The sequence below is a fragment of the Mya arenaria genome, chromosome 11 (assembly GCF_026914265.1).
Source record: "Mya arenaria isolate MELC-2E11 chromosome 11, ASM2691426v1".
In the NCBI taxonomy this organism is placed as follows: domain Eukaryota; kingdom Metazoa; phylum Mollusca; class Bivalvia; order Myida; family Myidae; genus Mya; species Mya arenaria.
The window spans coordinates 35,918,400-35,931,180 of NC_069132.1; the positions used below are offsets into that span (position 1 = coordinate 35,918,400).

Genomic DNA, 12,781 nt, shown 5'->3' on the forward strand with positions numbered 1-12,781 from the left:
GTATTATAGGCCTTAAATTCAACTAATCACATAAAGAATTATCTTTAAATTTCCATTTCTGCGCGATTTAGAAATTTGTACTTGTTTGAGCGCTCGAACATTGAAAACCCTGACACAGAAAGACTATCTTATATAATGGGTCTGAACAGGCAAAATTATTCGAGCGTTCAAACAAAATTATGCGAATATGACCGGTTTGAATTCGAGTGATTGATTCAAGCGATTACACAAATGTTCAGTGGTGGTAGTTTGTTCGAGCGCTCAAACATGTTTCAAGAATATACTTCCAAATTCAATTTCGAACGTATTTCTAACATCTGCGATGTAGATATTGCAGCATATGCATCGTCTAATTGTTTATATCATTAACTGTGATTCTTGCCTGTAGGGAAAAACCTTCCCGTTTAAAATGTGAATAATCTAATAAGATTAAGACGGATGATGTGTTTGATTCATTTTTTTTTATATCACAAACATATTTAAGCACTTACCTCTACCAAAATGCTGAGCACTGACGTCTGTGGCTATAATTTGTTATCATAAAAGAATCTGGTAAATGTTATGCAACACCTTTATTTTGATGTCAAATATACAACACATATGTAAGTATTAACATACTGATAGATATATAAACATGCTTTAACCCTTAATATGCGCAAGTAATTATGTGTAATGCTTGAAATTGTGATTTTGGGGTTGCAGTAAACGACGCTTTAAAAAAGATAAATACTCATAATTGGCAGTTTCAACCGATTTCAATGGGAAAAGTACAGCTACGAAAGAATGTTACCAATGTATTATTTGGATGTGATTTCCTAAAACAAAGATCGGTTAGAACATTGATGTAATGAAATAATACTTAAGCATTTCTCGTGTGAAACTAGCAATGGTGTTTGATTTTTTCAGCAGACAAATAAGATGTGTACAGATTCGATCGCTTTCCCGTCCAATATATTTAGTGTTCAGAGGAAGAACACTCGGTTGTTTAAAGAGTTAATGACAATATAAAGTTTGTAAGCATTTTCGCTATATTTCATTGCAGGTTGACAGTTCATGATATTCATTACTTACCAGCATTTTTTTCATATTTTCGTGACAAAAGGAATAATCGACTTCGTCCATATTGCTGACTTATTTATATATGCTTACGAAACTTTTAATAATTGGAATACTTTTCATTGATTGCTTGATGTTCTGTAACATTATTTTCCAAATCATTTATTATTAAGTAAAAAAATTCAGACAAAAGTAGGCGAATATCCTTTTCCACTGGGTAAGCTAATCATTTCGATGGCCATTGTTCAACATCGATAATTATTTGCTCGTTAATTTTCTGCAGTGAAGCAGAATCTCCGACTGGTAATTATCAGGAATAGGAGTTGTACCAGGCATTGCATTGCAATAAATTGCATTTGGCAAGTCATAGAAAACTTACACTTTAGCGATTTCTTTAAGATGTTTCAATTGCTTTTTACAATGAAATCCCTTAAAGCAATGAACCAGAAGCAGATTTTGGTTGGAGGCATCAAAAAAATGCAAACAAGCTATTTAAATAAAAAGTCCTACAAAAAGAGCCTCGTTATCTCGTTAATTCTGAATTTTGAGTATTGAACTAAATTAAAAATAAGTATGTCAATATAAATTAAGAATATGTTTTGTATCACTTCAAGCGCTCTTTAGTACGTGAACAAAGAAGGGTGCGAATTTTTGCAACCGCAACACAAAACTATTTGAACAACTCTACGTTGACGTTAAATGCAGTCGGCTGCTTTAAGTTCCACATAAACGAATAAACCTATGCAAACATATTTTGCTAACAGAGCAAGTTCATCAATGTTATATTTTATTGTTCCAATGATGAGCAGCCGTTTCTGATTGATGAAGTAAGCAAAAATATTTGTTTACGTTAAGGGTTTGGAGCACATTTATCATTTTTGAGAAAATTTGATAAGCAGCCGTCGAGATTCACGATTTGTCCAAACTGATAAATGTCACAAAATACAGTGTGTTTGTATACCACGTGATACATTTAGTCATAAATGCTCCGTCGGAAGGCACTATTTTGCTTCGAACTTCGAAAGAAGACTTTAAACAAGATAACTTAACTATTTCTTCACCATTTTAAACGAAACAAAGCACAGTCTACGCCGCTCACGGGATCCCGCCTTCGGTCTTTTACCAGAGTTTGATTGAGAGTTTAGTTTTTTTAAAACACTTCGACAAACCTTTTCACAATACGGCCGTCTGACGAAGCACTGTCAAAACATTACTCTGGAAACAGGTTTGTAGAAGTATTTGATTGAACTAATCACCTTATTAAACTTCGGTAATAAATCGAAGACGGACTCTTTAAACAGCATACTTTTTTTGACTGTTGTGGTTGCAGACGAAGAACTCATCCCGGGCATTTCATTGATAACGTTTAAAATATATTAAATTTGGACAGTTATATAACTAGTCTGGAGGATATGTTTAGAGTTCTTATCTTCTTAAAAACCAAATAAGTGTTCTGTATAAAATTTTAGGAGTCTTACTTTCTGATGGATCCATTAACAATGATGCTAAATTTTGATGCCTGTTGAGCTCACATAATAATGCAATCATTAAAAAGGGTATTTCCTGCTGATAGATAATATGTAAATTAACTGATTATTAGAAAAGTGTCTGTAAAATTCATTTTTAATTAAGAAAAACAGTAAACAACTAAAACGTAATTAGCATCATAGTGATTTTCTGACAAGCTAATAGGAACTACAGGGACACACTTAATGCCACAACCCCTATTAAGACATTGACACAGAGTTCAAATGTCAAATGACAAGCGGTCATACATACAAACTAACAAGCACAACACAGGGCACAAAAGCAATCGAAATAGATGTTGATATTAATCAATAGGATTTGAGGATTTTGCTTAGAAGGGTCAGTATGTCAAGGAACACATGAAACATTGAGTCTCAGTCTTCGGTTCGTGGCGTTCAATATGCAGTGGAAATGGCATGAATAAACCCCGTTCTAATGCATTTAATGTAACATAATAATTTTAAATAATAGTCTAGAGGAACAGAAATAGCTAGAATGCATGTAATGTAACAAAATAATCTGGAGGAACTAAAATAGCGAGACTACATTAAATGAATTCAACTGACCTACACGGAAAATCCAGCTAAAATGCATGTGATGTTTTAGAAAAGCATACATGTTCAATCCAGCTTAAATGTATGTGATGTAGAAGACTAACCTACTTGGACTATCCAGCTTAAATGTATGTTAGGTATTAAACTAGTTTACATGGACAACAAAGCTAGAATGCATGTTATGTATTAAACAAAACTACGTCGTCGACCCAGCAATAATGCATATAATGTTTTAAATAGTCTACATGGCCATCGCAGCTACAATGCATTTGATGTATTATACTCACATTCAAGAAAATCCATTTTAAATGCATATAGTGTATTAATCTGATTTAATAAAATTGCAGATACAAACACAGAAACACAAACTCATATCAAATCTTTGACATCTCACTCATATATCAAATTATAAAATAACATAAATTAACTCAACTGATATTTAATAACATACTTGCGAATTATTAGCGTTGATCCTGCAATATATCTACAGCCGTGAAGTGTGGTCGTTAACATGAACTCCTTGCCGACCTCACGAACTCTCTTCCACACCCCGTGCAAAGTGTCAATGTTCTCATGAAACTCGTGTTCATCCACCGCAACCATCTCGCTAAGCTCAATATGTTCATAATCGTCTGTAAATGCTGTTACAACGCTATGATAGTTAAAGCTGTTGTCAGTAGTTCGTGACATTTTGATAGAATGGTCACGTTGCCCTTGCCTTTCTCTATCTCGTTCACCGTTTTAATCCGTTTTGAAATATCTAATTTCAGTAATGCCTAAAAATACGTGCATATCGATTACCCATTATTATTAAGACGACATATGCATGACTGCAGACAGTGTGACAATGTAAATAGAGGCTGCTTTTAGTTATCGGCTTTTTATTCTAAAGGATTTTAAGCACTTTATTTTTACACAAAACCATTGCCATTGAGGTATTAGAAAGGTTCCTTTGTGTGTGTTTTGTTTCAATTTATCACAAAGCCATTCAAGATATATATCTCCCCTGATACCCATGCTTTTGTTTTATTACTGTATCGGGAACTATTTCTAGGCCATTAATTTCTATTTCAAAACACCTTATTATAATAACGCAATTTTCTTGAAATGAATTAATGTACGGTATCAAAGTTCTTTTGCAATTGCTGCATGGTTAATGACACATACAAGGATGAATCATTTTGTTAATGCTTTACAAAAGCAATGTCTGATAACTTGTTTTGCGGACAATGGATAGATCTATTATATCTCATTTACTACGTCTAGTGACACGCAATACGTAACCAAATGTATTCAATAGTCAGAATTAAAAAGTTTTTCATGTGCAATGTTTTTAATATTATTTATATTTTATATATCTCTTGTGCATATTTGATAAAAAAAAATTTGATTGCCCGTCCGTTCCATCCGTTCGTTCCATTCGTTCGTTCATTCATTCTGTCAATCATTTATACGTTCGTTCGTTCGTTAAATCGTTCGTCGTTTGTTCGTTGTTCATTTATTTATGCGTTCCATTATTTTATTTTTTATTTTTTATATTTATATATTTATTCATGTTTTACTATTTGTTTATTTATTTGATAAATTGATGCGACTGTTTTCAAATACTTACTGGGCCAATGCGTTTCAGCAATAAATCAATGACTGCTTAATTGATACAATTTAATTATTTAAAAAACGAGATCAATATCTTGCAAAATGAATGAAACACTGTTTTGATTGTTAAGTCGTAGAAATCAATAACACTAGTTAAAGTACCCTCAATGATTGTGTTTCCTTTAACAATACTAGTTCACGTTAATATAATTCCATCACGAATTCTGTAACTCTATCTCATTTCTACACCAAAAGCTTATCGATGCCAGTTTTAACAAACAATGGTACTGTACTACCATATTTGTAATTTTACCTCCTTCTTTAATATGATGACTAAACAAAATTTGTAAGAAATCCAATGGGTATTTGTTTTTAGATATTTAAGCATATAGGTCATTTGTTTTCATGTCATTAACATTTATATACATTGAAATCACATTTTGTTTATTTATGGGAATCTGTTCCCATGTAAAAAATAATCAAGCTTTGAAAGGATTAATTTGAATATGGAGGTATGTTTTGAAATATTCTATACTATATCTGGATTTACATATATGCAATAATAATAATAATAATGATAATAATAATAATAATAATAATAATAATAATAATAATAATAATAATAATAATAATAATAATAATAAAAACAATAATAATAATGATAATAATAATAATAATAATAATAATAATAATAATAATAATAATAATAATAATAATAATAATGATGATGATGATGATGATGATGATGATGATGATGATGATGATGATAATAATAATAATAAAAATAATAATAATAATAATAATAATAATAATAATAATAAAAATGATGATAATAATAATAATAATAATAATAATAATAATAATAATAATAATAATCATAGTCATAAAAAATCAAAAAAATCACTTTGAATATAATGACAACTGTAAACTTTTGTTATGTTAATGTTATATTAAGGATTAAACCTTAAATTATTTTTGGTAGCCTCTGGGACAGGCAGAGAATAAAACCGATGAAACCAAAGACAGACTCTGTGTACCATCTGATGAAATAGACGAAATAGTAGATAAGGAAACCAACGTTGAAAACGACGATGGAGAAGAAGACTTGGATCCACACTATTGCCTCACTGAAACACAGAGAACAGAATTGGATCTAAATGAGGACACAGTTAAAGGTTAACCTTACTTGTTTGATAAAACAACACAATCCGTAATAAATTTCATCCGTAAATCTAATAGACGATCACGTGATCATAATGCATCTTTTCTAGCAGACATATTGTATTTGAATATTGATTCAATGTTCGTTTTTAAACGATGTAAATGAATTAATTATAACACATGAAACGTTTTGTTTATTGGCACGGAAAATTTTCTTGTTTATGGCGTCCATAATTACAGTCATGTCGAAACGGCACAGTGTTCGACTGGCCTTAACAGCGAAAAGGATAAAAGTTATTTGTATGTTGGTCCTTCGGGATCACCTAATCAGTTGAATCAATTAGCGATTCGAAATCAAACACCGTTTTAGCCATCACGAGATATTGTTACGGTGTTGCACACCAATCATGCAGTCAATGAACAGTAACTTTCAACACGAGACTGCTGTTTAATTGTTTTCTGTGCCGGTATCTTTCTTCGAGATTTTTTTCACTTCTTCTGTGTTATCTACCGGTACTACCCGTGCAGAGCGGGGTTTCTGGTACCATTTTCTTAAACAATCTAAAGTGCTTTATAACAAGATCAAGCTCAACACGTTATATTTTATTTTGTATTTATTGTGTAATATTCTCTTTTTTTTTGTTTTGAGACTTTTAAAGGAAATACTATGTGAGATATATAAGATAAACTACTTTTTGTTTTGTAAAATCATATTTAAGTAAGTTATTTTGCTGAATGGATTCTTGAGTGCGTTATGCTTAAGAATCTTCGAGAAATTTGGGCCAGATGGTTAAAGTGACACTCTTATTCAAAACAATACATAACGATGTAGAACAAACATCAATTTTGACTGATAATCTTTCAACAACTCACTGCATAATACATTTATGGAAAATATATATTACTGATAACAAGATTGTAACGGTGTATTTAATAGCAAAAAGCGCAAACATATTAAATGATTGGTGAATGCTAAAAGATTTACTGTAGTCTACTTTAGTCCCATAAGGAAGAAATACCGTGTTATATGCTCATTTTTTTCAAATTAAACTCGGTATCCTTCATTAGAACAATTGTTTTTGACATTTATTCATCTTTTTTGAAATATTAAAACAATATCAATAATTTTTGTAAATATTATTTATTAGTAAGAGTGCATCTTTTAAAGACAACGCCACAAGTTATTTGGATTGAAAACCTCGTTCGGTCGGTTTTGTCGAATTGCATCGAATATGCTTCCTCAATACTAAACAAAACGAATGTCGAATTCAAAAACTTTTGGAAGAAAACAATTGTTATTTTGTATCTAACTTTGTTTATAGAAATGAAATAAAAGAAATTGTAGGTTAATTGGTTGATCTGGCGCATAATAACAAGTCAAGATACATCGCACTTTAGCAATATTGGCAAAACTCAAGAAACTTGAGTAATACCAACCGAAAGATCAAACGATAAGTTGATAAGTTGCTACATTTGATATGTAGAACAATATTCCGTAGGGTAATAATTGTGATAATTTTGATCCCTTCTCGTTTGTGATTGCTGTGTTTGAATGTTTTGTCGAAAATGTGGTGACACGTGCAAGCTTAGCTGTCAAATGCCGGTTTCAACCCTCAGTGATTTCAGCTGTGTGTTTACTGTGGTTAACTTCATGGGTTGTCTTGTGTTATTCGTGTGTGTTTGTACATTGGTGGTGTTTGTTCTTTGTGTCATAAAGAAAATATATTCGTGAAGAAAGATACATTGGAAGCACAAAATACCTCCATTAAATAAAATTAGCAGCCTCGGTTTGATTAAGACTGTTTAATCCTTAAAGAAAAATTCAATAATCCCTTAAACGATAATAAACCTTACACTGTGGATAAAGAACCGGACCCATAATGCCAATGTGGTTCCAATTGTCAAATAAAAATATATATTTATGATTCCATGCTAACTTTGACTTGTTATGTTAACATCAGCTATCCGGGATGTGTTTACGGTGCTGGACCAGGACAAAAGTGGTTCTCTTGACGTTGGGGAGCTGGAGACGGCAATGCGACAGATGGGAGTAGAGTGCACCCATAGTGAAATTGTAGAACTCATCACACAAATCGACAAGGACGGTTCGTATATTCATGGATATACTAGTTTTCTACGCATGCGTGGACTTTAAGTTTATCCGCTTTAAATCGCTTACGAATAAAATGCTTGATAACAAGGGTTGTAAATGACAAAGCGAGCCACACACATTTGATCTGATTATGTAAAAAAGTACATTCGAGTTTGTTTAAGCTTAGCTTAGCTTTAGCTTTGACCCTGCAGAGTACAACAAGTTAAACCAATACGAGTGTGGCAGGTGTGAGCTTTAGGGAGATGAGTGTGGTACGAAGCACGGCATGAAAAGCAATAGTTCATCGACAATGTGCCTTAACCCTCATTAATAAAAGGTCTCTCTGATTTTACTGATATTCTAAAGGCGAATGTATTTGTAAAAATGTCAAATGTGGTGATAATGTTATCCAATATTGTATGCAATGAGGACATAATACAATTAACGTATTCTCTGTACAAATCAAATATTTGTGTTGCACTCTCGCTTACCATCAAGGCAAGGGGAGTGCTATATATCATATTGCGATAACTTGTATCACAGATTGTTTTAATGTGGTATTATGTACATGCATAATTATTTAATAACTGATGAATCAGCACACTTATTTCAATATTTTGCCCCGAAAATTGTGTTGCAATCTGGACACACTCTCGTCTATCATTGAGCCAACGAGAGTGATTAATAATTGCTTTTAGGTTAATCATTTAAAAATATAGAGCATTCCGAAAAGATTGTGACATTACAAAAATAGTTTACCATTATTATTTCTTTTCGGAAAGATGTAATCAGCAAATATTTTAATAACATTGAAATACATCATGCAGATTCATGTTTTAAGAAATGAAACCTTTGTGTCCTTTAATTTATATTCGATATAAATGTCAGTGATGGAACTAACAAACAGTAACATAACTCATAGACTATAACCAAGACTTCAGGCGTGGATAATCAGATAGCGCATAACTTTGCCTCCTGAGACAATAGCTTTAAGCTGCCATCATTTTTGTAAATAAATTAGATTTCAGTTTCTTGCTTCGACCGTTTAGTTTTAAAGCTGAACTAACGTAACGATAATAGCCAAACTACTGATTTAGAATACTTTCGGCATTATTGCATAGAGATGTACTACTTAACAATACGACAAGTCGATGCGATTCTTTTTTGTAACAAGAATAATTAGAAAATGATATTAATAACACTCTTGACCAAGATTATTTACAATTTCAAAAATAATAACAAAAGCTATAAAATTGAGTATTTTTATGTTTAAGGCAATGGTACAGTGGAATTCTACGAGTTTTCTCGAATGGTAGCCGAAAAACTACAAGCAGGTGATCCAGAGACGGAACTGAAAGAGGCCTTTGCAGTTTTCGACAAAAACGGTGACGGAAAAGTCAGTTCGGAGGAAATTAGAGGTACAGAAAAAAATTAGCTCAGTATCAAGATAATCAACATTTATGCTGAATAAGATCAATAAGACACATTTTAACACATACATAGCAAAAGTACAAAGAAAATGCAGAGACAAGTCCAGTAACATAGACCCGATTAAGAGACACAAGGCAAGGGCCCAAACGACATTGTACTGGAGAAACAACGTGTACACATCATATACACACTGTAAGCAAGTCATATAATACAATATTATACCTTACATAAATGTGTCCTTTATGTGTACATATAAAGTCGATCGGTCCATATATCAGTGTATTTTAATGAAAAACCCAGTTTTATGACGGCAGCGGTCAATATCATATTTTTGGCCGGTCCTGACCTCTCCAAAAATAATATGGACCGTTGACGTCATATAATATGGACCGCTTACGTCATAAAATGGTGAGTACGAATTGCGATTTTCACAACGACGAACATTTGTCACAAGTGGACATTTATCGCTTTGTTTAATGAAATACATCAATAGCGCTTTCAAAATATTGAATAGTAATATGAAATGATCGGTATAATATAAGGAATATAACACACGACTTCGGGCCATATGACATTATAGCTGTCGGGTGAATGTGAATGGACTTCGGCTTACGTCTAGATCTATATACACCTTCGTTGGCTGACTGGCCGGTCCTTATAGTGACATATGGCCCTCAGTGGTGTGTTGTATTTCTTAAATATGGACGGAAGCAAATAGAAAACAAAGTACTGTGATGAGATAACACTTATTATTACACACATTAAATGAAAGTAAAGAAATTTACCCTATGTATAGGATTTGCATTCCCTGTTAACAGACAATGGTGAAAGGAATTTCCTTTAGTTCTTTCACGCATGCGCAAACGTGCATGTTTCCTCCAACCGTAGACTGTAGACTGTTTTAAAAGCAATAATTGTAGAATTGATTTTCAAGTGTCATTTCAACATTAGTTGGATCATTCTTCGCTAGAATATACGTGATAACATATAGGAATGTGCGATATTTTCGATAAAACGAAATACTGCGATACGGAACAGAAATTGTACGTATCGATAATTATCAAATGATCTGCTTTCTGATAAACTCATATATTACTTGGTGCCGTCGAAGATCTATCAGCAACGGCCAAGGTCAACCGCTAATGGCTAATTTAATTACTGTCCAGAGATGAGCTTAATTACCTTGTTTACTAAAATCCTATCAAAGGGGTTTGGTCTAGTCCATTTTGACATAACTAGATATATTGATTGACAAGCTCCTTTTTGTGGCGATAGCCAGTAAGATACTTTGAGAGTGGTCACGTGAGGTCAAATGTATCACCTGATATCATTAAACTATTAAGAAAAATTAGGAAACACTTCTGAATGGTCAACTGCAATTTGGGTCAATTGCGAAATATAAAAACACTTATCCAGAGCTTAAGAGATATCGTTTTGGACTTTTGGAGTCTGCTTCTCGTTAGGATAGTCGAGAATGTAACTGGGTTTAAGGTCTACGGACCGAGATCAGGCAGTCTGCCAGCTTAAGATCTCAGAGTCAGCTTTGCTCTTCTTTAATAGATCAAATTAATTGGAACTAAGAAACAAATAATTGCTAACAATAAAACTTGTATCATCGGACGTGGTTGTTTTGACTTTGTAACTATACGATAGAACGGCTTAGTGAATAAGACGCGGTTTGATAGTGAGGGTGCTACAACAGGTTATCAAAAGCGATTATACACACATGAACACTAGATTTATTGTCACGCATTATCTATTTTTATTTGTTTAAACGTTATATTGTGATACGCTTATGAAATTTCGTGATCCATCGCGATATGCCTTTCCCAATATTATTCATCACCTGGAACAACGTTTCACATGCATAGAGAGTAAGAGTAATAACGCATAACATATGTTTTTATCATAAACCAAACAAGCTATTCCGACCGATGTTTTCTTTTGCTTATAAATAGATAATGGAAGCAACTTTTTGCGCATTACTGCATAATAAGTCATTGTTTTTCAATTCATCGGCGGAAAAGAACACTTAAAGGCAAGCAGGATAGCCACTGTATCCTTGCGGCCGCCCTGAGGGTTTGACCCCCCCCCCCCCGAAATGTTGACTCATTAGGCCGCTCTTTTCAGAATCGATGTAAATGTGATGTTTTCTTTAGAGATGTTGGAACGAATTAACATCTTTCTATGTTTCGATTATTTTAGTTATTTGTTTTAATTGTATTTCATATTGTCCGTTAGTTCTTTTATCTTGAGCATAATCGCTATTGCTTTCTTGTAATACTTTATGCCGTTCATTCCTTTAAATAGTATTACTAATTCATTACAGTTGTTGTTGAATCCCTTGGTGGAAAAATGACTAACGCAGAATTGGAAAATATGCTGCGGGAAGTTGATGAAAACAACGACGGGTATTTAGATTATGAAGGTGAGTGAAGGATCAGTGGTTCTCATGATTAAGATCAATCTAGGAAAAGTAATATACTCTGAGTGACTTAAAAACGCAGTAAATTTACTTTAGAAAACAACAAAAAGCGAGTACAACCAAGGGAATTCCTTAACTCACAAGGTTTTTATAAAATTTTATCAAAACGTAATTTACTGGGCAACGATCTTTTTTCGCTTCTCAAAACTAGCTTGCGAAGTATTTGTATTGCCTTTTCATAGTATATCAGTGTAATTACATGACATTAATATTCATAACGTTTTAATTAGCCTTAACTGTATAAGCATTGATATTCTTTACCATTGAGAGCTTTTTAAGCCTTTGACCAAAAAATCCCATTAACCTACAAAATTATTCTTCATGCCACTGTCAGATATAGATTATAACATTTATTATTTATTTTTGTAGAGTTCGTCCATATTTGGATGGGAGATGAAAAGCCGGAATCTGAAAGAAGGCAAGCGTCTGGAACATCGACTACCGAAGAAACGGGTGGTGTTCTTCCAAGGGAGACAACCCGGCCTAGTTTGCATTAAAATCATGAACATTTTACTTTTACAATGACTATTGTCTTGTCTGTGTAAAAGCTTTCATTATATCTTGTCTTGTCACACCTTGTAAGCTCAATTTTATGTCCTGTCTAAGGCTTTACAGCTTCTTCTTATCTTACAATCAAACATTACACTGTCTGGTTTGTATTTTGTAAAGATGGCATTATATCAACAAATTACTAGTACAATGTTGCAAAAATGTAATAAAATAAATACTTATGTGAAAAGCTACAGAAACAAGCTCAGTAGCCAAAAGATTAAACATAAACCCCGTTTAAGGGCACAGGGTAAACGCCAAGGACATTGAACACAAAAACTAAAAAAATCTCAAACAAGAAACATGGAACAACAGCACAAAACTCCACAA

The 12,781-nt window shown here is 32.9% G+C and overlaps 1 protein-coding gene across 1 annotated transcript; it reads left to right on the forward strand.

The window, feature by feature from the left end:
- Positions 1–5,123: 5,123 nt before the first annotated feature.
- Positions 5,124–12,560, forward strand: LOC128207739 (calmodulin-A-like). The gene is made up of 6 exons (XM_052910854.1): positions 5,124–5,245; positions 5,716–5,908; positions 7,856–7,999; positions 9,261–9,404; positions 11,747–11,845; positions 12,272–12,560. Exons 1-6 carry the CDS (start codon positions 5,240–5,242, stop codon positions 12,397–12,399), a joined length of 714 nt encoding a protein of 237 aa, XP_052766814.1. The 5' UTR covers positions 5,124–5,239; the 3' UTR covers positions 12,400–12,560.
- Positions 12,561–12,781: the final 221 nt, after the last annotated feature.

Excerpts from the sequence above, each read along its gene's own strand:
- LOC128207739 (XM_052910854.1), top strand. Across the intron at positions 8,000-9,260 it reads CACACAAATCGACAAGGACG|GCAATGGTACAGTGGAATTC; the intron begins GTTCGTATATTC and ends TTTATGTTTAAG. Across the intron at positions 11,846-12,271 it reads CGGGTATTTAGATTATGAAG|AGTTCGTCCATATTTGGATG; the intron begins GTGAGTGAAGGA and ends TTATTTTTGTAG.